The following is a 23,279-nucleotide window of genomic DNA, read 5'->3' as shown; positions in this document are numbered from 1 at the left end:
TCAAGGGCCTCCTCACCTCCCATCTCTGTCCAGCCCCAGGCCTACCACATGGCTGCCCCTCCCCCGCCCAGCAGCAGCAGCTGAAGAAGGCAGGGACATCCGACCTCTGTGCCTCCGGAGCCTCTCGGAGCACCAGCTCTGCTTTTTAACCCCTGTGTTCTCAGAGGCATGTCCAAATGTCCCAATGGCCACATCAGGTGCCAATATTAAAATCTGAGCACCCATTGGTTTGACTACAGCATTCTAGAATTCCCATTTTTCGGTCAAACCAGCACAGCCCCATGATTCTCCTTTTCCCTCCCTTTTTGCCATTCCTCTCTATATTCTGTCCAAAACCAATCCAGGTCCTGAGAAGCAGGGGGGAGTGTTAATTCCATGTTAACACATGTCCCTTTGTGACTCAGTCTGGGGTGAAAATGAGCAGCACCATGACATTGATTTAAAGTGTGGATAATAAGCAGCTGCACATGGAGGTGGTGCTTGCCAAACCTGCCCAGGATCTGCGCCAACCATTCCAACTGGATGTAGGGCTTTACAGGGTGCCAGGATGCCTCTTGGATATGATCCCACCTGTTTCTTCAAGAGGGGCTTGGGGAAAAATAAATACCCAAAGGCCCATTCAGACTGCCGAAGAACCTGTATCAGATAGTCCTGGTGTCTCTTCTCTTCACTCGCTCTCCAGTCCAGAAATTCTACCAACACCTTCCTTAAGGATTGCACATGAGACTGGATTTTCTCCTGAATACACACACACACAAAAAAAAACCAACCAAAAAACCAAAACCAACAAAAACAACAAAACAACCTACAAGTGAAGCAATCAGCTTGTTTGTATAATCCTGCCTTCAAAATCTTACATTATTCAGGGGAGGAAAGCAAATAATCCCCCTAAAAAAGCCCCCTCATTGCCTTCCCTGGAAAGCAGGGATCAACTCATTTTGTGTTTCTTCCACAGCTAGGAGCAGGCACTAGAGCTTTGCTTTCCCAAGAAGAAATTAAAATATTTTCACTTTGCACCTTTTTTCCACGGGGAGAGAGAGGGGGAAGGACTGATGGGTCACAGGAAGGTGATCTCACCTCACAGATCTCATCTAGTCCTCCAAAAGTCTTCATGACCACAGCCTGTGGTGTCTCACTCATTGCCTCCTGAGGGGTTTTTGTCCCTTCAGCACCAAGAGATGAAGCTCTGGCCAGTGTCAGCACAGGGGCTTTGTGTGGCCATGCTGCCCTCCTGGCAAGGAGAAAGGAGTGCTGGGGGTTGGCCATGGCACGGGTGAAGCTGCCTGCCCTTGAACCGCCCCTGGTTGTTCCTCTGCTCAGTTCACAAGCTGCCCCAGCTGGAAAAGCAAACGTCATCACCCACAAGTAGTCTTTAAACAAATTTTATATCCACAAGTTTGTCTTATTTCCAGGCATTGCTGTCACATTCCTCACCTCGAAGTTACTCCCAACTTTGCCTTGTTCACCTCCATCATGTGTAAGGGGCCAGAGTCAGGTTTGGGGAACTAGGGAGGCAAAATTTAACCGATTTTTCCCTTGTGGTGCCATGCAATAATGGGGTTTTTTGCAGTGCTTTAATTTTCCTCCCTTTCCTCCCCAGTGTCTGTGTTGAGAAAATAAATGGCCCTGATATGGGGGAAAAAGGGGCAATCAGATAGTGCAGGTGTCCAAACACGTCATGGCCCCATCTGCAGGCACGAGATTGGAGGGCTCCTCCCTTCTTGGCTGATAAAAGCTGGCAGAGGCTGAGACAGGACTGAGCTTTGGCTGAGCCTGTGCCAGAGAGAGGAAGAAAAAAAATCCCAAGAAAAAACGCAGTGGAGAAGCAGCCAGTAGAAGAAAACCATCTGGAGGAACCCGAATACAGCACCAGGATAGCAAGGAAAATACTAAGAAGGTTTGAGTCAGAGGGAAAATCCCAGTGCCTATAGGGGGGTTACATCACCCTGATGTCTGGGGAGGGGGGAGAAAGGGGATTTTGAGCCCCCTCCCCATCCCATGGACTCAAGAAGGGAAAGGATTTACCCTTGCTTTTGTCTCAAGATCTTTGTTTTGGATTTAAAGGTATTTTGCAATGGAGGGTCATGATGATTATTTACTTCTCTTCTACCTGTAACAATCCAGCCAGGGAATTTGAGTGAGAAACAGCATGGCTCCTGATTTTATTTGGGTGATTTTCTCACCTTTTTCTCACTTTTACTCATTACCCTGCTGCTTTAATCCCCTTATCTGCAGATTTGCAGATGAAAACACAGGGAAAAGAAGCAACCTGTTTGTTTTCAACTCTCACAGCATGGTTTATTCAATCATTTTGGGGCTTTATTACTCATGCCAGGGCCCTTTAGCATGGGCAATCCCTTGTTTGCGTGCAAAATCCCACACTGACTTCCAGAGGAAGAATTTGAAGCCATTTGGTGCCAGCTCTTATCTCCCCCATACATATTTTCTCCAAGATCAATAACAAACTTCCCTTCTCACAAGATTTCTCTGGATATGAGAGATGAATGTGGCTTATCTCAATTTTAGGGACTTTCCTCACTCAAATAACTTTGTCAGATTTGACTGATGAATGGTGGAGGCAGAAACGGATTTAAGATGGACAGATTCAGCCTTCAGCCCACTCAAGGATTTGGGGGTATAATATCTACAATAGAGATGGGTTCATCCCAATGTGCTACTCTTGTTCCTTTCATAGTCATTAGGGAATTAATTGATTTAACCCATCTCCAAGGGTCTTCCCATAAATGAACCAAGCTATGTTGCAACTGTTGAAGAAAAATAATGCTATTTTCTTGAAGTAGTTTGATTAAATGTAGTGGTTAAACACATTTTTTGACATAGAAAGGGGCAGAAGCTGAGATAGCAGTGAAGGATGATAATTGGATTTTATCCTTTCTTTCCTTGTTCTGTGCCTCCAGTCAGGAAGAGAGGACTCTGAGGGTGCAATGGCTTTCTTCCTCAAACCACGGCCATGCACATGGGACCTTGCCCTGGACTACCACACCGCCAAACAGTTTGAAGGTAATCAGAGGCAGCTCAAAAGGAGCAAAGTACCTGTTCCTTGTGTTTTCTGGGCTGAGATGTTCAATGGGGTTGGAGATTCTCCAGCTCCACCTTCTGTCTCCCTAGGGCCTCCGTCTCCAACCTCCATCTCTTTGTTCTTCCATCTCCAGCCTCAACTGGATATATATCCTCCATCTCCTACTTCCACCTCTTCACACTTACATCTGCAGCCTCACCTTTCCTCTCCCTTTCTCTTTGAAAAGTCACCAGTGAAGGCATTTTGGGGGTGTATTTTCTCTGGGCTTAAATTTGGCTTCTGATCCATTCTCTGTTTTGCTTTTCAGTGGACGTAACCCTGGATCCAGCCACAGTGGGCCCAGAGGTGATCCTCTCTGAGGACCTCAAGGAAGCCACCTGGGGCAGACCTCGATGCCAGTGGCCTGAGGGTCCAGGCCGGTTCGACACAGACCCGTGCATGCTGGGCAGCGAGGGCTTCACCTCGGGCCGCCACTACTGGGAGGTGGAGGCCAATGGGCGCTTCTGGGCCGTGGGGGTGGCCCGTGAGTCAGTTCAGAGGAAAGGCCGGGTCCTCTTCAAGCCCAACACTGAAATCTGGGGCTTGCAGAAGTATGATGAGCTCTGCGTTGCCCTCACAGCTCCCTCCCACACCTCTGTTCCACTCCTCAATGGGGAGATTGGGGTCTACCTGGATTATGAGGTGGGACAGGTCTCTTTCTACGCTGTCAGCAGCCGCCAACGCATCTTCACTTTTCCTGCCTCCTTCAGTGGGGAGAGGGTCTTCCCCTACTTTTGCGTGCTCCTCTCAACCATTAAACTGTCCCCCAAGGGCTGACGCCCTTAAAGGATCCTCCCAAAAGCTGGTTGCATCACAGTGGTTGGAAATGCTGGTTGATGCTCCTCAACTCTAATTTTCCAAGTCTTGAAGTCATTTCTAACTCAGTTCATGGTCATTCCTTCATCTTAGATGTCTCTGTTTTGGGTTGTGCCATGGAGATATTGGGTCTGAGCTCAGTACAGCTCATCTCAAGTTGCTAAATTCATGCAAAGCTTGTTAAAAAGAGCTGGACTTCCCTGAGCTTGTTTTGAGCTAAAATCTTCATTTTTTTCTCCCAAATACAGCTTCCTCTGGAAGGTTCCTTTTGCTGACCTCAGTGCCTATGATTGGCTGGGCTTCCAGCACAAATTAAAAATCTTGATTTTTGCAGACTTTGTATTAATACCAGCAGCTATTCCTATTAAAACTTGTAATTTAATATTGTTTTATATCATTTAAATCCCCTTGTTATCACAAGGATGTGCTCACATCCACTGCCCCCACTCTTTTCCTCTGCTGTTCCCTATGCTTGAGATGTATTTCCAAGTACTTAGCATGTAAATATGCTCCAGATAGAATAAATTTCTTTTTCTCTAAGAAATCTGTATTCAAGCCATCACCAAGTTGCCCCAAACCCAAAAAGAGCCCCCAGAGCTGCCCTGCCACCCCACCCCACTCCCTCAGAACTATCTCATGTGGATCCCCAAAGTCTGCCTTGTCCCAGAAACACTTTGTTGGCCTCTGGAAACATCAATAACCCCTTGCCCAGGGATTCCAAAATCTTCTTGAGATTTTCTTTCATGTCCCTATGGTGCACCAGATATCTGGGAGTGAGAAGGCCTCCCTGCAGCGCCCAAGGAGCTGACACAGAGGTTTGGAGGCCGTCTCATCCTGTTGCCCTTGCCTGAGCTCTGCAGCTCATGTTTATTACAAATCCAGCTCCTCTCAGTGCTGCAGTGGGAGGAGCTGAGCCCATTGTCATCCAGGTAAGCACAGAGCCCACTACCACGGATCCGAAACCTGGAAGTACAGAGGACATAACCCATTTCAGATGGAGCAGCAGGAAAAAGGAGAAAAGTAACATATAGGCTTCCCTCAGCTTCAGTTCTCAGGCATCCTCATGGGCACCAGCATGCCTAAATACTCACACTGATCTATTTCTAATATGAAACCCAAAGCTTTGTAAGAGAGAAACAAACTTAAAATAAAAAATCCAAACTTAGGATTTTCTCACCAAATGCATCACTCCCATCTTTTAGGTCAAAGGGGAAAACAAAGACCAGATGCAATGTTGCCCTTCCCAAATATTGTCCCATTGCTACCTCAAGTACAAGAAGAAATGCACATTTTGTGGCAGAGGAAACACCAACCAACATCTTAATAATGAAAAACATGGACTCACAGGTGAGATAGAGGTGAGCGATTCACCCACATCCATGGCTGCTCCTCATCCTCCCGCAAAAGGCCAATCCAATGCTCTGAGATGCCTTTGTACCTCATCACAAAGCTCTGAAAGAGAGGGAAAGATTTTTACCTTCTTCCAACCAAAGCCCTCCATTTTACCACTTGCTTATGCTGCTTTAGGGCTTCTTTGGGGCTTGAACATTTCAATCTGCTACCAGAAAGTGTCATCTAGAAACAGGAGTTTATCCCTACAGTCCTTGCAGCAGTTGGCTTTGGTGAGGAATTTTAAGAGACCCATGATGACATACTCTCAAATTTTCCCCAAATTCTCACCCCAGATCTTCAAAAAAGACCCTGGAAGAGCAGTCACAGAAACCAAAAGGTTTCAAATATAGTGCTTTTGGTTTTTCCCCCCCATGCCAAGCAAGTTCTCATGTCCCCTTACCAAGTCCTCCGTGCTGTCCAGCATAGCCAAGGAAGCACCAAGTGCTGAGCAGTTGTCCTGGCTGTATGTCCAGTTCCCTTCAACCTCAGAAAAATAGTAGCATTTTCCTCGGTACCTGATCCAGTCAAAGGGGCACTGAAAGCAGGGCTGGGCATGAGGCTGAAAAGCTTGCACTGTCATTAAGAATAGAACAACGTTAACGAGCAGCACCTTCCCCTTGCCTCTCTGGCGTGGAGAGATCATCTTCCACCCCATGGCTTCCAAAAGTCTTCACCTGTCTCAACTGTAGGAGAAGAGAAAAATTAAGATACCAGGAGAGATCCTGTAAGAAAATAAGCTCATCATGACCCAGCTTGTGATGTTGGATTAGAAATACAGGTGCTGCACCTTCAGAGAAGGAAATAGGGTGGTAGACTTCAAAAAAACACATTTTAAAGAGGAGTTTCAGAGTAGTTCTATCCCTAAACATGCCTTTGGGTGTTGCTCTCTGTCATTAATGCAAAAGTAGTGAAAAAGACAGGACAAATGTCCTCTGATTCCTGCACACTTCTTGACTTGGTGGGACTCATGCCAACATCTCCAGGCCCCTTCTTCTCTGAAAAGAATACTTCTGTGTGACTGTACTCCTGAAATGGCTCTTCCTGTTGATTTTCTAAGGGTTTCTTGATGACATCAGTTCCCACACCATGGGGATGGGTTTGTTCTTCTGTAGAAAGACTGCTCTGAAATGTCCTTCTCTCTCTCAGAGAGAACAGCAGCTTGGGTGGGCTTTGTCTTCCACAGAAAACACAAGGAACATGGAAATAAATCTGTCATAAATTCAACAAGCCAAAATATCTCAGAGACATTACCTGTGAGACTAAAACTTTGACATTCACCTGCAAAAGCGATGGCTGTGATGAGCAGAGCTGTGAAAAGCACTGCCAGCATCACCTGGCAGGCGACACGTGCCTCTGGCTTCATCTCCATGCTGTGACCTGCAGGAGAACAGACCTTCAGTGCCTCTGCAGGGGCTCCCAGGGCAGCAGCATGCCACAGGCCATGCCAGGAGCATCAAGCGTTGGTCTCGTGCCAATGGCACTGGACTTGAGGTCATTTTGTGTGAGAAACACCAAATATTCTTCTTCACATGGAACAAAAGTAGCTATTTTTTTATTTATGGGAGCTCTTTGGGGAACAGTTTCCTCCCCAGCTCCAGATGCAAACTCATGAAATGTACCACAATTAAAAATCTGCTTTAATTTCTGAGATTTACCTCATTATTAAAATTCAGTGGAGTTTTTTCCTCCACCTAAACCAGGACACTTGGGGTCATGGTGCCTCCATTTCTGTGTCTTGTGATCCAGAATATGCACTTTCCCTTCACCATGAGCAAAGAAAATTCTCTTTCCTAGGGGTTTTTTACAAAAATCTTAGTGTTTTCATCCAGTAGGACTTGCCCATTTTTTGTTTAAGATTTTCCCTTTTTGTTTCCATCATATGAACCACATGTCATGGGAAAAACCCTCCTCTCACCTCTTCTTCCTGGAAAAAATATTAGAAAGTAAGTAAGAAGCAAAATATTAAAAAAAAAAAAAAGTTATATTAAAAAATTAAAATCAACAAATGAAAAATCAACCAAAACATGGAATATTTGAGGGTAAAAAAATATGCCTAAAAGAATCAGTTACTCAAGAACCTCAGGAAAGTTTAATGCTAAATTTGAATAACCCATCATGTCTGAAATTGGTCTGTTTAGAGCAAAAATTCTATCTGCTGAGTGACAAAAATTTTCCCTCAAGGGAAGTGCCAGAAAAAGCTCTTTCCCCCCTACAACCTTACTTCAGCTGGGTTTGATTCTCAAATTACAGAAGTATCAAAATAAAACCCAAACTCAGTGATTCTGAGTTCACTGAGTTCACAGTTCACTGCCCTACAGTTACCTGCCCGCTTGTTCCTTTCCATGCCCAAAAATCCGGAATAAACTCTTATTTCCTCCATTTTTGGAGTTCCACCTCTACAGGTGCTCTTGCCTCACCTGCCAAGCAAAGTTTCATCTATTAGAGGTGTCACAAAGGCTCTCCATGCTCAATTAAAAATTTCTCACAATTTAAAATTTCCTCCCTGCATCATATTCAGACTTTTCTCTCCACCTGAAGTTTTCCCACACAATTAAAATCTTATCCCTGCAATTAAAATTTCCTCTCCCCCCAATTAGTTTTATCTGGTTAGTTGTACCTTTCTCCCCTCAGTTAAAATTTTCTCCCTCTATGTCAAGTTTTCTCCCCGCAACTACACTTTCATCCCAAATTAGTTTTCCCCACCTATTAAAATCTTAAAAATTAAAATTAAAGTTTCCTCATGTAACATTTTCTCCCTGCAGTTAAAATTTTCTGCTGTAATTAAATTTTCCTCCCTGTAAACTTTTCTCCCCATTAAAGATTTTCCTCCAATTAATACCTTCTCCCCTCAATTAATATCTTGTTTTCAGTTACTATTTTCTCTCCAAAATTAAGGTTTTCTCTACTTAATTAAAGTTTTCTCCCCCCATTTTAAATAATCTTGTCCTATTTAATATCCCCTCAATTAAAATTTTCTCCTGCAATTAAAAACTTCTCCCTGCAATTGAAATTCTCTCTTCCAGTCAAAATTTAAGACCACCTCCCCTCAGCCCCCAGGCCATCCCAAACCCTGTTACCTGTGTCTGCTCTGTGGGAACAAGCCCAGTGCTGCAGCACAACCTGCTCCTGTGAAGAGAAACATAGTATTTTAAAAAGAATGTTGTTTTGGGTTATTTTATTGTACTCTTAGGGATTTTCCTGTGCCTCCTCGAGGGCAATGAAGAAGGGGCTGCCTGCCACCTGCCCGCCCGCAGAACCAGGGGTTCCCTTCCAGCTCCACCCAGCAACACTTCACCCTCTTTCCCAGCATTTCTGGAATTTTCTCTCAGCTAGGGAGATGGACAGTCCAAAAATGCCTTATTTTAGTGTGCTGTTGGAGGAAACACTGCTGGAGATCACTCTGTTCCAGGATGTCAGGGCACCCCAGAACAGCGTTCAGGGATTCTACAAGGGAGAAGTACAGTTCCCTTCTGCACATTTTATAAGGTTTTTTACTGTAAAATTATAAAAAAAAAAAAAGTGTTTTTGCAATTAAGCTACCCAGCTGCAGGTTTTACCCTAAAACCTAATTTATTTTGTATTTTTAGGGGATTTTTGTCATCACTGGTCACACACCACTGGAGCAGCTGCCTTTGCAGAGGGCAGGAAGGCTGGCTGATAGCAGCACACCACAAAAACTTTCTGTGATAAAGGGGGGAAAAGAAACTAAAAATAATCAGGAAACAATAAAAAAAAAAAGTACATAAACACAAATTTAAAATAAAACTATTTATTTTACTTTAACTAAAAATTTTAAAATTATTTCAAAATAAAATAACACAGTGCTTTTCTTACTGGGGCCTTTGGTTTATCTTCTTATTTACCCTATTTCTGTGTGGTGGTAGCTACTGGGGAAAATTTCTCCATTTTGCTTGCTTTTTATTTTGGGGGGGTGTTTGAGGAAAAAAACATCATTTTTGCCTCTGTAAAAAGGTGTTGCTTTGGGATACTGTGGCACTGACTAAAACCTGGGCTTAACATCAAAAAACCCTAAGAAAAGGGAGGGGGAAAGGTTACTGTAGGCTGGAAATTGTTGGTGGTTCCATGCAGTAGTCAAAGAATCCCAAACCTGGAGGAAACATAGGTCTAGATGGTGTAAAAGGATACATCAGGTGTGGGAGGATGGGCTTGCAGGTGAAAAAGTCAAAATAAAATAAAATAACAAAATAAAATTCATTAGCAGCAGGCAGCCAGATGGAAATCCAGATTCTTACCTCATCCTGGGCAGGAGCTGGGCAACCCTTGACCACATAGGATCTCTTTGCCCCAGGATAAAACAGAGACCAAATATTATGTCAAAACCAGCAGAATAAGTCACATGGAGCAAAAGGCATTTCAAGTCACTCCCAGCCCATATTCTGAGGAAGAAACACCAAATGTCACCTGTCTCTTCCCCACCTGCCTGTGGTCACACTGATCTACCTCCTCTCAGTCAAAAACCTTATTTAAAGGCTTTTTGAAATGATTATTTATTAATTCTGCTTTTCTAGATGTTTAACACAGCCACCAAACCCACAGATGTTTCTACATCTCCAGGTGTGCCGCCTCTTCCTGGCTGAAGGACACCCATTCCCTCTTCACCAAGTTCCATTTACAAGGGAAGGGTGTAGAATACACACACACACACATATATATATATGTACATATGTACAAACTGAAAAGCAGATAAAAGCCCCGGCCAATACCATTTCCTGGAGCAGATGCAGCTGTGAGTGCGTAGTTCACAAGGCAAGGGGTTGTCCGAGGACAGTGTCACTTTTGGGCTGCTTCTGGGACCTTCTGAGCAACCATGGCTGGGGAAATTGTTTATGCTGATTTACGGCATCCTGGGGACAGTTCTTCTGCTGAGAAGCATCATAGTAAGTGCTATTTTGGGGAGAAAATGCTTGTTTCAAATTTTGGGAAGTTTTTTGGATTTGTTTACTTTTAGGTTTGCTTGCTTGCTTCATCTCCATGTTAAGGTTTCCAAGATCATGGAGAACATTGTTGTGGGTTAAATGTCTTCTAAGGTAGCATCCTGGCTTGAGAAGAGGAGAAATAAGAGAAAGGAAGGGATGGGAGAGGGTGACAGATATCTGGAAGCCATTTTGCTTCTGAGACTCTTCACCTGGGGGGCAAAATGGGTGCCAAGAAACCTAACATGAGCCAACACACCTGGATGGGAAGGAAAGCTGCTGAGATCCTGTCTGGAATCCTGGTGGAGATGAGAGCTGGAGTGACCATTGTCTCACCAACTCCCAGCTCTAGCAGGAGCTTTAAATTAAGCCAATTTCAGAATGGTTTCCCATCCCCCAAGATCCATCATTGGGTGCCCAAGGATGCTCCTGAGGCTCCTGCAGCCCCTCCTCCACCTGAGAAGCCACCCTCACCCTAGACCACATCAGTGGTGATTCACTTCTTTGGAGGAAGCAAAGAAGCTGTAAACTTCTGCTCAAGCTCACCAGCTTGAGAGAGGGGCTTTCTTTTTCCTCTAAACCCCCAGTATTTTCATCTTTCATTTTTTAAAGCAAATGTGGCCTCTTTCAGCACCTGCCTTCTGTCCATGGTGGCACAGGCTCCTTCTCATAGCCAGCGGGCTGGGGCAACTCATCCTGCTGGTCCTGGTGGTGGTGCTGAGTGTGCAGGGTGAGTAACCAGCTCTTTTCTACACCTCACACTCCAGTGAGCAGCCAGGGAGGGGAAATTGGGGTTTATTTCAACATTTCAGTCTTTGGAGGGGACAAGGTTGTCCTGTAGAGATGTGACATCACCCATCAAGAATAAGCCCATTCTGAGTAAACATGGATTATACCCATAGCTATCAAACAAGGGTGAAGAATACAAGCCATGTTTTTCAGGCTGGCTTAAGCAACTGTATAAGAAAATGAAACCCAGTTTTGTGGGGTTTGTGGTTTTTATCCCCAAATGGCTGCGGCTTCTCACCCCGGATTACTGCTCCAAGTTTTTCAGGGGTCCCCACAGCCAGTGGTGAGAAGCGCTCCACAGCTAGGCAGTGGGATCCAGGGAAGGAACCAAGTGGAGCAGTGCATGTTTTCATCCCTGGTGCGGTATTTCTGCAAGCCCCAAGGGGACAACCCCACAGGTAATCCCCCTCTCAATCTGACTCTGCTGGGAGATGTTCAGGTGAGACCTTTGTGGGGATCTTCTACTGCAAGGAGAGAGACCCTTGGGGTTGTGAGACCACAAGAGTTATTTGGCAAAGAGGAGTCTTGCAAGGAAGAATCCTCTTTTCCATGCAATTTTGCTGATCCGTCCTCCATGGAGGAGCAGGATCAGCCCTAGGGAGAAGATTCCTTGCCACTCTTCCTCCACCTCCACTGGCCAATAATGTCCTTGTGGTCACCCAGCCTCAGTAACCTTCCTTCTCTCCAGTGGCTGGTAAAACTACATCGATGTGAAAAACCCAGCAATGGGGAAAGAGCTGGAGTGTGGGATGGGGTACCATCAGTACCTTCAGCTGGTGGCTTGGGAATATCCTGACAGCCCTTCGGAGTGTCTCATGGCTTTTTCTCCACTTCAGCCTATGCTGGCTGCAAGCTGTGTCCCCAGGACTGGCAGCTTCATGGGGAAAGATGCTACTGGCTTTCTGAGGAACTGGGAAACTGGACTCAAGGCATGAAAAGCTGTGAGAACCAGGACTCCCAGTTGGTGGTGCTCCAGCATAAGAAAGAAAAGGTAAATAGGGAGAAGAAGGCTTTAAAAAGGACACAAAAGTCCTGACTTTTAGGTGGACAGGGAAGAAAAAAGGGCCTATCAACAGGAGGGCTTGGAGAAGCATTCAAATTAGGGGGGAAATTCATGTCTCATGAATTTGGGAGTCACATTTACTCTGTGAATTTGATTGCCATGAAACCCTCCAGAGAGAGATTTTGGGAGCAACTGGTCACTTCTATTTTCCAGGAGCACATCAAGACTGTTACAGGCAAGAGCCCACCACCAGTGTGGATTGGATTAAGGTCACATCAGAAGGTGTGGAGATGGGTAGACAACACACCTTTCAACCCCAAAATGTGAGTGTATCCACAGTCTGTTGGTGTAAACAGCAGCTTTGCTCCATTCCAGACCCAATTCATGCTCTGACCCATCTCTCCACCATGTTGGAGTTTATGCAAGAGTCTCATATTCCCCCCAGCAAAGTTCTGTAGAACAAAGGTTGGGGAACTGTACCGGAGCACAGTAACCCCACAGCTCCCACCAGACCCATGCAACAATGTGTGGAGCTTTTCATGCTCCACACGTGCTCCTCGTAGATCTTACTGCAGGTACAGCAACTCTCCTCAAATCCGGTCATCCTCCACCAAGAAATGATGCATGCACAGTGAGACAGTGCAGGAAAAGGGCAGAACAACCCCACCCCACATCTCCTTTTCTGCAAGATTTGGAGAGTTTCCTCCTCTTCAGCACTACAATTTTTGTTTTACAGGCTTGGCACCTCTCTGCATGAGATGGATGAAGGGTGTGGAACACTGAGAGCCAAGGACTTTGAAGTTAAAAGATGTGACGCTGAACACAAGTGGGTTTGCAAAAAAAAGCCTTTCCTTCTCTGCTCTGTGACAGCAGAAGATGGAGAGAAAAACGATGCCTCCATCTGATAAACATGCACCCCAAAATGCCCACCCCACAAGACACTTGCTGGCAATATTTGGGGTGAAATAGCCCCATCCTCACAGTTACAGCTTTGCAGGGTTTGGAAATCCTCTTACCATGAGGATAAGACCAGTTTTGGGGGCACAGATGAACCCCTGAGCTGGAGGATCAGAAAGGCCTGTGCCTCAGGCACAGTGTTGATAAAGCTGTGGCATCAATAAAAGCTTATCAAACTGGTTTGCTTCAATTTATTGAAATAACACAGGCAAGAGCACGAGTGGCACATCATGCAAAGTTCATATATAAACATTGCAAATTTCAACTCAAAAAAGCTTTTGTGAGTGACAGATATTACCTGTATGCATCTCTCCAAGCACAGCTGAGAGTGTCAGCACACTGATGCAAGTAACTGGGTGAATGCAGGCAGCTGGGTTTTGCTCAAGTTTTGAGGATCTGGAGGGGTTTGTTTCTCTTCTGAGTTGTTTTGTTGTTTGTTTTGTTGTTTTTGTTGTTGTTTTAGGGTTATTTTTTGCTGCTGTTTTGGAGAGGTTTTCTGTTTTGTTTTTTGTTTATTTGTTTGTTTTTGAGGTTATTTTGATTGTGGGTTGGGGGTTTATTTGGTTGGTTTTGTTGTTTTTACCAAATTCTCTCCTTTTTTTGATCTCCTTCAAATGGTAGAGAAGTGTGCAAGAGGCAGGGAAACCTCTTCAGCTCCGGATTTGGAGGGAAGGGAAGTTCTGGGAAGGAAAGTTCTGGGAAGGGGAGGGAGGGGAGATTTGGTTGATATTCAAGAATCACCTCCTACAGGATCAACAAGCTCCATCACAACAAGTAGGAAATGAAAGGCAGCTGGAGACTGGAATGACAATGTTGTTCCGAACTGAACTCAAAAGGAAACACACACCGCAGTGAAAGCTGGGACAGATTGTGCAGGAGGAATACAGAGCTGTTGTGATAGCACCAGGAAAGCCAGGGCTAGCCTGGAGATGAATCTAGCAACATTTCTGCACATGAAGGGTAACAAAAGAGAGTTCTATGTGTAGTTGTAGCAAATAGCAAAAGGAATAAAAGGACAGCTAGGGAAAATGTAAACTCTTCCTGGATGGGGTAGAGGTGCTGATAACAAAGAACATGGAAAAGTCTGAGATATTTAATACCTTCTTCGCCTCCATGTTTTCTAGTAAAACTGTCCTTGAGGAATCCCAAGCCCTAGAAAACAGAGGAAAGTTTGGAACATGCCTGGCCCTCCACAAAAGAAAAAATAGATTAAAGAGAGCTTAAACGAACTGTACATATATAAGTTCATGAAGCATAAGAAGTTGGACCCACAAGTGATGGGGAAGCTGCATGATGCCACTGCAAGTCTTTATTACTCTTTATTACCTCGATATGTCATGGCAACTGGGAAAGATTCCTGAAGAGTGGAGGAAAGAAAATGTTACCTCTATTTTCAAAAGTGGCAACATGAAACATCAAGGGTACTACAGGCAGAGCAGCTTCAACACAATCTCTGGGCAGATAAAGGAACAACTAATCCTAGAAGCCATTTTTCCAAACAGGTGAAGCACAACATGGTAGTCAACATGGATTTATGAAAAGGAGGCCATGCTTGACTAACCAGATAACTTTCCACAATGTGGATGATGTAACTGTTTTGGTGGATAATGGGAGAACAGTGGAAGTTGTTTACATCAATTTCAGTAAGACTTGTGACACTGGCTCCCCTAACAGACTCAGAACAGCTGGCAAAATACAGGTTAAAGAAGCACACAATGAGGTGGATTAAAACAGCCTACCTGCCAGGCCCAGAGTGTTGCGATCCCTGGTTTAGAGACAAGACATTAGGGCGTATCCAAGTTTTGGGACCAGCACTGTTAAACATCTTCACCGATAACCGTGAGTACATCTTTCAGCAAGTACACAGTACACAACTAGAAGGACTAGCTGATCTATAAGGTGATTGTAGATCAGAGATAAGGTAAGATTCAGAGGGTCTTGGTCCAACAGAAAAAGGATGTCGGAGAGAAATCTCTTAAAGAGCAACAAGGATGAATGCAGATGTCTGTGTCTGGGGAGGAAAAACACATAGCAGTTACATGCTGTGGCCTGGCTGACTGAAGAACAGCCCTGCAGAAAAGGATTTGAGGACTTTGGTGAACAAGCTGACCATGATATAGTGATGCAAGCTGATGGCAAAGGCAGCCAACAGCCTCCCAGGCCACATTAGGAAGGGAACTAAAAGCAATGTGAAGGGAGGTGGTCTTTTGTCTCTACTCATCTCTAAAGCCACACATAGAGCACTGTGTCCAGCTATGAGCTCCCCAATACAAAAACAAGATGGACTTACTGGACAGTGAAGCACTACAAAGATGACTAGGAGACTGGAACATCTTCCAAATGAGGAAAGCCTGAGAGAGTTGAGACTGCTCAGCCTGGAGAAGAGAGGCTTGGGGGTGCCTTACCCACATGTATAAATACCTGAGGGGTTGGAATGAAGAGTGCAATGCCAGGCACTTTTCAGTGCTTCTCAGAGACAAGAGGCAATGAGCACAAATTGAAAACCATGGAATTCCATCTGAACACAAGAAAACACTGTTCTACTGTGAGGCTGGTCAAACACATTGCACAGAAAGGTTAAGACATTCAATGAGCAACTGGGCATGATTTTGAGTAACAAGTTCTAGCTGTGAGCAAGAGAGTTGGTCTCATGAAATGTTTTCCAATAGAAACAATTCTGTTATTCTGAGATTGTGCAGTTGTCTATGATTATCTAATGTGAGGATATAGGGAAGATTAAGCCAGGCTTTTTTTCAGGCAAGAATAAATGGTGTAACTTTTAATTAGATGGAGGGAAAACTCTTTTTTTACCATGGTGGTGGTCAGCCCAGAGTAGCTATGAATCCTCTGTCCTTGGAAATATTCAGAACTCAACCACGCACGGCCTGAAATAACAGCCATCTGCTGATGGGTAGTTTTAAAGAGCTTTGCTTTGTGAGACTTTTTCATGAAATGGCATACTTAGGACTGACTTGGAAATAAAATACTTCAGCTTATTCCCATCACTGTAGCAAAATTTCATTTAACAAAAACAAAAAAAACCCAACCATCCCATTATTATGCTGCAAAAACAATGACAGGGGAGTTAACAAGGGACTTTCAATCACAATATTAAAATCATCCAGCTGATCTCCTTTGACCATCCTGTTTCTGACTTTTTATATCTCACCAATTAGCTCTATTTCTCAGGCTTTGTAACCTTGCTAGTTGCATACATCACCTTAACAAAATTAGACTTGCCCTTAAGTTAGAAGTGACAACACCAGACACAGCAGTTAGTTTACTCTAGTTAGTTTACTCTAGTTAGTTTACTCTAACTACACCTGCTTTAAGGGGAATTTGGACTAAGTGGCCTCCAGAGGTCCATCTCAAGCTGAAGCATTTCATGATTCTCCATGGCTAGATTTAAAGAAAGTAACTCATAACAGCTCAACATATTTGTGGTAGCACTTAAAATACACATGACTCTTAAATATAGGGTTGGTAAAACATGCATACTGAGGAATACAAGACCAGGACCTAGGCAAAGCCAAGTTACTCTAGCTAGCTATCATTTTAGACTGGAAATGCTGATCACCTGAGATATGTTCCTCTATATATATAAATAATCAGAAGAGCACTGTCCTAGTAATTTTTAGTGCTTTGAAACATTCAGATGGAACACCCCACTGACTAAACTCAAAGGCTTACAGATGAAACCCCAGAAAACCTTTTCCACTAACTTGAATGACTAAAAAAAGAATTTGATGGATCTAAGGGGGACTGACAAACATTGCCATATCACCAGGTGCCTCAGCCTACTTGGCCTGTCAGTAAGTGCAAACAGGCCCAGAGATTTCAGAAGGAAGCAGAAGGCCTAGCTCAAAAATATGAAAAAAACCTGCTCATTAAATCCTTACCAAATATTGAAATGTACAGATTGGTTTATGTCCAAAATAAAAGGAGAAGGTTAAAAAGAAAAAATATTTTAATGTGTCTTTTGAATTTGAAATTCAGGAATACCTTTTCCTTTCCTAAATATTCCTAACTCATTAACCTGATTTTCACCAGAAATTTGTCTATGATATCCAGATACAAATGCAATAGTAAAAGTAGACTCAAACAGACTCAATAATAGGTTGTAAAAATTGGAACCAGACCTTCGTCCTTAGCATAAATGCTTACCTAATTTTTCCTTCTGTACTGAAGTGGAAGCTCTCCAATAGTTGTCTTCATGCAGAACTCTATTTTTGGTGCTATTCCCTTGATAATAACTGTTAATCACTACATATGCATCACTCTTATAATCAGAACATTTCAAAACCTCCATTGAAACTGCATAATCAGAAATTACTAAAGGAGGCATTTTAGCTAAAGAAGCCTTACAGCAAATTCACCAGCAAATAACAGTGGCAAAGGAGTTTTCCTATGAAAAGCAGCACTTTGATTTTAGTCTGCTCTTTTAATTGGTATAAACTGTACCAGAAGGGGAACATGATGCACAAGGCCAGCATGTTCCAAACACATGCTTGAGGCACTGACCCAGGCACTTGGTAGTGACTTTGACACTTCCTCATAAAGCCAGTATTGTGAAGAAAGGGGAGGAGAAACCCTTGATCTAGAAAAAACACATACAGTTTTTAACTGTAAGTAGCAGCTCCTTTTGTACTGTGGGGGAGGTGGACTAGCTTAACCCAAAGGACACTTTCTAAAGTGATGTGAAAAAGAAATTCAGATTTGCTTTTCAAGGCAGGTAATGCCATGAAAAATACTGTAAAGACACTAATGAACAACAGCTGTTCACTTATCTTAGACTTTGAATTGTGCATTTCTAGAAGCTAGTCTCTTTCTTCTACAAGAATGACAGAGAAATCATGGTACGGTACCTTCAAACTTCATTTGCCCCTACCCTTATGCAAAGAGGATAATATATAAGCAGTAGTGATAAAGAAGGAAAGAAATAAGGTACACCTGGAAGGAAATATGATGACATATTAGTAATTTGAATGCAGCATCTGGCTGGCCCAGACCCAGCCAGAGAAATGAGGTGATGCTGCCATTTCTCCTTCTGGATCTAAGCTAGTTTGAGGGTACTCCCAAATCACCTGTTCCTTTAAAACATGTCACCACCTTCTTTGTCTTCATCAGGTTCTTAAGGACCAAGTTAAAAAATTGTACAATGTAATGTTTAGTTAACCTGAGCATATATTTCTAAATTTCTATTCCAAATGTATGGAAAGTATTCCTGTATTAGGCAGAACTTTGTAACAGTTAGATTTTTTTTAAGTCCAGTATTTCTATACTTGCAATTTATATATAATACCTGATTTTGTGATGTGAAATAATGCCACTACTAGTTTGTAGAATAAGCATGAGAACCTTCTGAATGAATCAGTGCAAAAGTGAGTTCACAGGAAAGATGACCCTCCCTGCTCAAAGCTATTGTATGCTGAAATACACTCATATCAATACAACTGAAGTCAGTTTCATTGCTTCTTTTGCATAATCTAATCCATCATGTAGTGAGAAGTATGAAAATATAATTATTCTAGGCTGCTGTTTCTCCTCCTGGAAACAATGAACCCTAGAAAGAATAGGCAGTGGGAGGTCTTACAAAAATAAAATACCCCCAAGAGAAGAGTGAGAACAGGCAAAGTGAAAAAAACAAGGCATGTACATGAGATAAAGAAAATGGACAGCAATCTGGCATCCCCAAAGGCCACTGGTACAAAGAATCTTGAAAATCTTTTAAGTGACTGGACCTTTCACACTATCTGTGGATGAAGGCATATAGCTAAACATAATGTTTTGTTATTAGATCTTCTACCAGCCTACAGGGTGTGACTAACGAATTTAATTGTTAGGATGGCCTGTACTTGGAACATTCTCTCAGCACTTCTATATTCAAAAGCGCGCAGGAGCGTTCCCCTCTGCTCAAGAAAATTAAAGAGAGAGTCAAACTCCATTCCACACAAAATTGCCACTGCCACTCCAGTCCTTTCTTCAGACACATATGATAAGCACTAGTTTCAGGCAACTTACCAGAAAATAAGGAGAAACTGTCATCGCTAATTCTCTATCCATACCACAACAGGCAGGAGTCAGCTTGCATTCTGGGAACAGAAAGTCTCCTGTACTCCCTTCAAAAAATGCACAGTCATCCTCTACTAAAAGAAGAAAGAGGCACCTATCAAAAATAGCTGTCAGGGTTGTTATATGGAATTGTCATTGCTGTGCAATGAAAACTTCATAAATTTATAAATGTGAATGAATGAGTGAATGCTCTTGACAGAATGCTGCTCATCTCGCGCATAGTGATGCTTTCAGAAGCAGGTGGTGGTTGGAACATTAGTGGGCCTAGGAAGCGTGGTACAGGAATGGCACATATTTAGCAGGATTAAGAATCCTGCAGATGTTGGAAATCAGCATACTGTCCTTCTCTGTTGTCAGGGAACATTTCGGTTTGTATTCCTGAACACAGCAAACAAAACCAGAGAAATAAGCAAGCCCAAACCACTTGGTCCTGTATTTGTATATAGGAAAGAACACAACAACATCAGGGGTTTTCTGCCTGCTTGACTAAAAGATAACTACTTATCCAGAAAATGGCTTATTCAATATATCCCCAGAACTCTTACTTTGCTGCAGCTGATTACTTTGTTTTCTGAACAGGAAATGAAGAGGGTAAGAGGTTGGGAAACCATTTATGTTTGCACTGGTTTTGAAAGATTTGGTTTAGCAGAGCAGTCCTGAAGTTTGATGCTGTCATTAACCTTCAAAGCATTAAAGAAAAGTACATTGGGGATGGACACAACTACAAGACTTGAAGGCACACTACTTATTTAGGTTGTAGAGAATGTCCACAGCTGTGATAGAGGATGTTGTGCTAGTGCATATTTTATAAAATATGTATAAGGCATATGTTTATACACAGATTACTAAATCTTGATCTTGATTTTTCAGTGTTTTCAGTACAATTAGAAAATGTCTCACACAGGGAAAAGAATTAAATATTCTAATCCACCTACTGCAGGAATAAAATAAAATAATTTGATATGAAATTACAACACTTTAATGTTTGTTCAGCAGATGTGTCATCATAAAGTAGTGTTGAAAGATAATCACCATAATTTTCAAAATGTATTTCCTCCAGAGAGCCAGCATGTAGTAAATGAACATTGTGTAATTTGGCCAACAAGCCATACAGCATGCAAGCAGTGTCCTACAAACTGAGGGTGTAAGTATCCATGTATTACAAGCAAAAAGGTGATGCTAGTCTCTCAAGGACAAGGCACAACAGTCAACAACTTTGGCTTTGCTGAAAGCATGGCATTATCAGTACACAAACCCTAAACAAATGGGGGACCAATGGAACTGCATGGGAGTACAGCTCAAAGGATAGCAGTGCAGAGACAGATAATAAAAGTTGCACTGATTAACTGGCTTGATTTACCTATATGTGCAAAGTTCTGTTTTGTTCCCCAGGGATCTCACTGCTTTTGTCTGAATTGCAAGACTGGGAACTGGTCATCACACTGGTACCTGTGCAAAGTTGAGTGCAGATGATGAAGGAAGCAAGCTATCCTGGTTACTTGCACCAGATAAAACATGCTTTATGTTTTATAACATAAAGCATATGAGGGACTCTGCATATGTGGATGGGGAGAAGTAAGGTACCCCAGATTACCATGACCAGATATGATGTACCTGGGACTGTACATACTTGGATGAGGGAGGTGAATCGTCCTGGGTTACCATGGCAAAGTCTTGTCAATCCCTATAACACACTTGTCTTTAGCTCTTTTCTCCCTTCAGAAGCCTATTAACTGTGTTCTGAGTAAAGGAGGTCAGTGCTGCGCCATACAGGTGGCATAGCCAGAGAAAGAAAATACTTTCATAAGCTCTCAGCACAGGAGGAAAGCTATATGGCACACTGTCAAGTATCTGGCTTAGAAACTATAGCAGAAACTAGAGCCTTCCTGAGGTGTGACACTAAGATGGCCACAATGGATATTCTGCTAAAAAAGCTGCTGCCTTCACTTGGACAGGTTCCGTGTCTTTACAGAAGCGGGGACGTGTTTGCTTCTAATCAGAGGAAAAGCAAACCCTGAAAACCATGCTACAAGGCTGACAATTTTCAGTAGAAGTTAATAATGAGTCTACCATGTTTGATCGTATTCAAAGTTTCATCTTTTTTAGTCACACCGCTTTTCTGCCTTTCTAATGGATCCCAGCTTTACAACAACCAAGAAAAACTTTTGTGAGCTTTTGACACTCTGAAAAGAAGGCAGTACTAAGTTTTGCCATATGAGATCTGGCTTCTGCCGTACCAAGGACATAAGTAGGCACTGGTTCCTCTTGTGAGGAATAGACTTTGCGTTTGTCAATATCTTTTAAATTTAAAAAGTTGAAAGAAGATAGTATACCCCACAGTACAATAAGTAAGCCAAATCTCAAAGCTGCATAATTTTGTAGAGCCAAACAACAACAAGAATTAAAACAGATGGCATTTGATGGATGAAGGACATGTCAGTACTATGCAGAATAAAGAACAGATATTCTAAAGGGCCAGAATATGGTGATGATATTGTTAAATCCTTTGGCATTACGTAAAAGAGTCTCATCCCTTTTAGAGGTATCAGTCTTTTCCATCCTGACACACAGAAAAAGTATGCTATGCCCAGGGGACAAACAACCTTTATACACTACACCTACTCATCTGACAGCATGATACCCACAAAGCTTGCATGAAAGTAATCATACAAGAAAATGAGCACTCTCTGTACTAAGCTAGATCACTCTCTTTTTTTTCCCCTTGTTTAGGCTTTTATGTAGAGATAATAATAATAGATTATCTCAATTTAGTTTTTGCATCCTTCTCCAGTATCGCTGAGGTTTTTGAACCAGGAATAATATCACAAATTACCCTTTATATCAGCAACTCTTCAAAGCATAAAGCAAAAAGGAAAGGGAAAGATTACTATCTCAAGCAAAATATCTTGGAAAACAAATACCAAATGTACAGGAAATATTTGTTACATGGGGAACATAAAGTATTTTTTTTAATTTGATGTAACAGAATAATAACCAATTTTAGCAAATAGCCTGCAGTTTTAGAACATACATGAATGCTTCATAATCCATGACCTCAACAGTAGCACTCACCTGCCAATCGATGTCCATTTGCCTTTTTTCCATCTTACAAGATGAAGCCTGAAGATGTCTATCTAGCAAGATGAACTTTACATTTTTGTGTTCTGGTTGAATGTAACCAAAAAACTAGACTGCTATCAGAAACAAGAAGATCAGGATGGAGAAACTAAACATCATGACTGATCCTAACAAATCATTCAAACTATTCAAATCAGAAAAGAATTTTTTTTCTACTCAAGTGTGCACCCACAATATACAAGAAATTATGGAGTAGAAAGAAATACTAGTGGAGGAGGTCCTTAAAATTATAAGGGAGAGAAAGCTAGGGGGCATGACATAAAACTAACACCAGTTTCCTTAGTATCCTGATACTAATATCCTTTACAGTATCAAATCAATTAGCATATGGAAAAATATTTACTTGCCTATTACCTGAAGACACAAGATGAGTTACTTCAAATTTTATTTGAATTTATTGAATTGAATTGAATTATTTATTTGAATTTATTACATTAAGTGAGAGATGAAAAATAAAATATAGCAGGGTGGCTGAATGATAGAATAGATGTACTGTTTACATCTGGGACTGTAATCAAAAACTACCCATACAGAAAGGAATGGAGGGAGAACAGCAAAGGAATGAGAAGAGTGGATAAATGATAGATGAGAAAGGAGATAGATGCAGAGCTACTTTCTACTTTGGTTCCTTAAGTGTTTGTTCTAATATGATTTTCATTATTGCTAGAATAGATACACACATAAAAGTAATATCAGGACAGTCGATCTCTGTGATTGACACCTGATGGATTGTAAATCCATCAGGACAATGGGACAGTCAGTGGCTTCTGCTTGAGCTTCTGTTGATTTTAACAGGAATGGCTTGCTCCAGAAGGACAAAAACCTGAAACCCTTTTAAGACAAAGGAATTCCAAGTGAATTAAAGCTAAGGGATGAAAATATTTTAACTAAACATGTGCTTCTGTAGGTATGACTGACTGTTGAAAGTTTACTAGCAATGGCAAAACAGAATGCAGACAGGTCATTGTTATAAATATTTTTTTTCTCTCCTACATCCCCCTACAAGCAATAGATTTTGGCTTTTAAAAGACTGCCTAACCATTAAATGTGACACGACTTGTCAGAATTCAAAATGCAAAACTGCTGACAGAAAAATGAA

General features: G+C 42.4%; 3 protein-coding genes across 4 annotated transcripts; 2 read left to right on the top strand and 1 right to left on the bottom strand.

Annotated features, from left to right (window-relative positions):
* Positions 1–1,762: 1,762 nt before the first annotated feature.
* Positions 1,763–4,415, top strand: LOC128944491 (butyrophilin subfamily 2 member A2-like). 2 transcript variants are annotated; one of them, XM_054287779.1, is made up of 3 exons: positions 1,763–1,897; positions 2,919–3,021; positions 3,348–4,415. In XM_054287779.1, exons 2-3 carry the CDS (start codon positions 2,946–2,948, stop codon positions 3,854–3,856), a joined length of 585 nt encoding a protein of 194 aa, XP_054143754.1. In that variant the 5' UTR covers positions 1,763–1,897; positions 2,919–2,945; the 3' UTR covers positions 3,857–4,415. The 2 variants fall into 2 exon arrangements, with proteins under 2 accessions (XP_054143754.1, XP_054143748.1); XM_054287773.1 differs by lacking the exon at positions 1,763–1,897 and adding an exon at positions 1,968–2,064.
* A 229-nt stretch (positions 4,416–4,644) lies between these two features.
* LOC128944180 (C-type lectin domain family 2 member E-like) lies at positions 4,645–7,667 on the bottom strand. The gene is made up of 5 exons (XM_054287330.1): positions 7,610–7,667; positions 6,566–6,664; positions 5,688–5,860; positions 5,241–5,347; positions 4,645–4,858 (listed from the first exon to the last, which is right to left on the bottom strand). Exons 1-5 carry the CDS (start codon positions 7,665–7,667, stop codon positions 4,645–4,647), a joined length of 651 nt encoding a protein of 216 aa, XP_054143305.1.
* A 2,448-nt stretch (positions 7,668–10,115) lies between these two features.
* On the top strand, positions 10,116–12,918 carry LOC128946003 (killer cell lectin-like receptor subfamily G member 1). The gene is made up of 6 exons (XM_054289955.1): positions 10,116–10,185; positions 10,853–10,951; positions 11,268–11,408; positions 11,847–12,001; positions 12,227–12,336; positions 12,750–12,918. The coding sequence occupies exons 1-6, from the start codon at positions 10,116–10,118 to the stop codon at positions 12,916–12,918; spliced, it is 744 nt and encodes a 247-aa protein (XP_054145930.1).
* The last annotated feature ends 10,361 nt before the right edge of the window (positions 12,919–23,279 follow it).

Source organism: Melozone crissalis, unplaced genomic scaffold (assembly GCF_028551555.1).
Source record: "Melozone crissalis strain CALT ecotype California unplaced genomic scaffold, PUWL_Pcris_2 ptg000005l_1, whole genome shotgun sequence".
Taxonomy (NCBI): domain Eukaryota; kingdom Metazoa; phylum Chordata; class Aves; order Passeriformes; family Passerellidae; genus Melozone; species Melozone crissalis.
This window is presented reverse-complemented; position numbering and strand designations above follow the sequence as displayed.

What these genes read in the sequence shown, in the direction of transcription:
- LOC128944180 (XM_054287330.1), bottom strand. Translation starts at nt 7,667, where the DNA reads ATGGAGGAAATAAGAGTTTATTCCGGATTTTTGGGCATGGAAAGGAAC. An exon ending in GGAAAGGAACAAGCGGGCAG is followed by an intron (nt 6,665 to 7,609) that starts GTAACTGTAGGG and finishes GTTCTCCTGCAG; the next exon opens with GTCACAGCATGGAGATGAAG. An exon ending in CGCTCACCTCTATCTCACCT is followed by an intron (nt 4,859 to 5,240) that starts GTGAGTCCATGT and finishes CTGTACTTCCAG; the next exon opens with GTTTCGGATCCGTGGTAGTG.
- LOC128946003 (XM_054289955.1), top strand. Translation starts at nt 10,116, where the DNA reads ATGGCTGGGGAAATTGTTTATGCTGATTTACGGCATCCTGGGGACAGT. An exon ending in CCAAGGGGACAACCCCACAG is followed by an intron (nt 11,409 to 11,846) that starts GTAATCCCCCTC and finishes TCTCCACTTCAG; the next exon opens with CCTATGCTGGCTGCAAGCTG. An exon ending in ACACCTTTCAACCCCAAAAT is followed by an intron (nt 12,337 to 12,749) that starts GTGAGTGTATCC and finishes TTTGTTTTACAG; the next exon opens with GCTTGGCACCTCTCTGCATG.
- LOC128944491 (XM_054287773.1), top strand. Translation starts at nt 1,999, where the DNA reads ATGGACTCAAGAAGGGAAAGGATTTACCCTTGCTTTTGTCTCAAGATC. An exon ending in TCTTTGTTTTGGATTTAAAG is followed by an intron (nt 2,065 to 2,918) that starts GTATTTTGCAAT and finishes CTGTGCCTCCAG; the next exon opens with TCAGGAAGAGAGGACTCTGA. An exon ending in CACCGCCAAACAGTTTGAAG is followed by an intron (nt 3,022 to 3,347) that starts GTAATCAGAGGC and finishes TTTGCTTTTCAG; the next exon opens with TGGACGTAACCCTGGATCCA.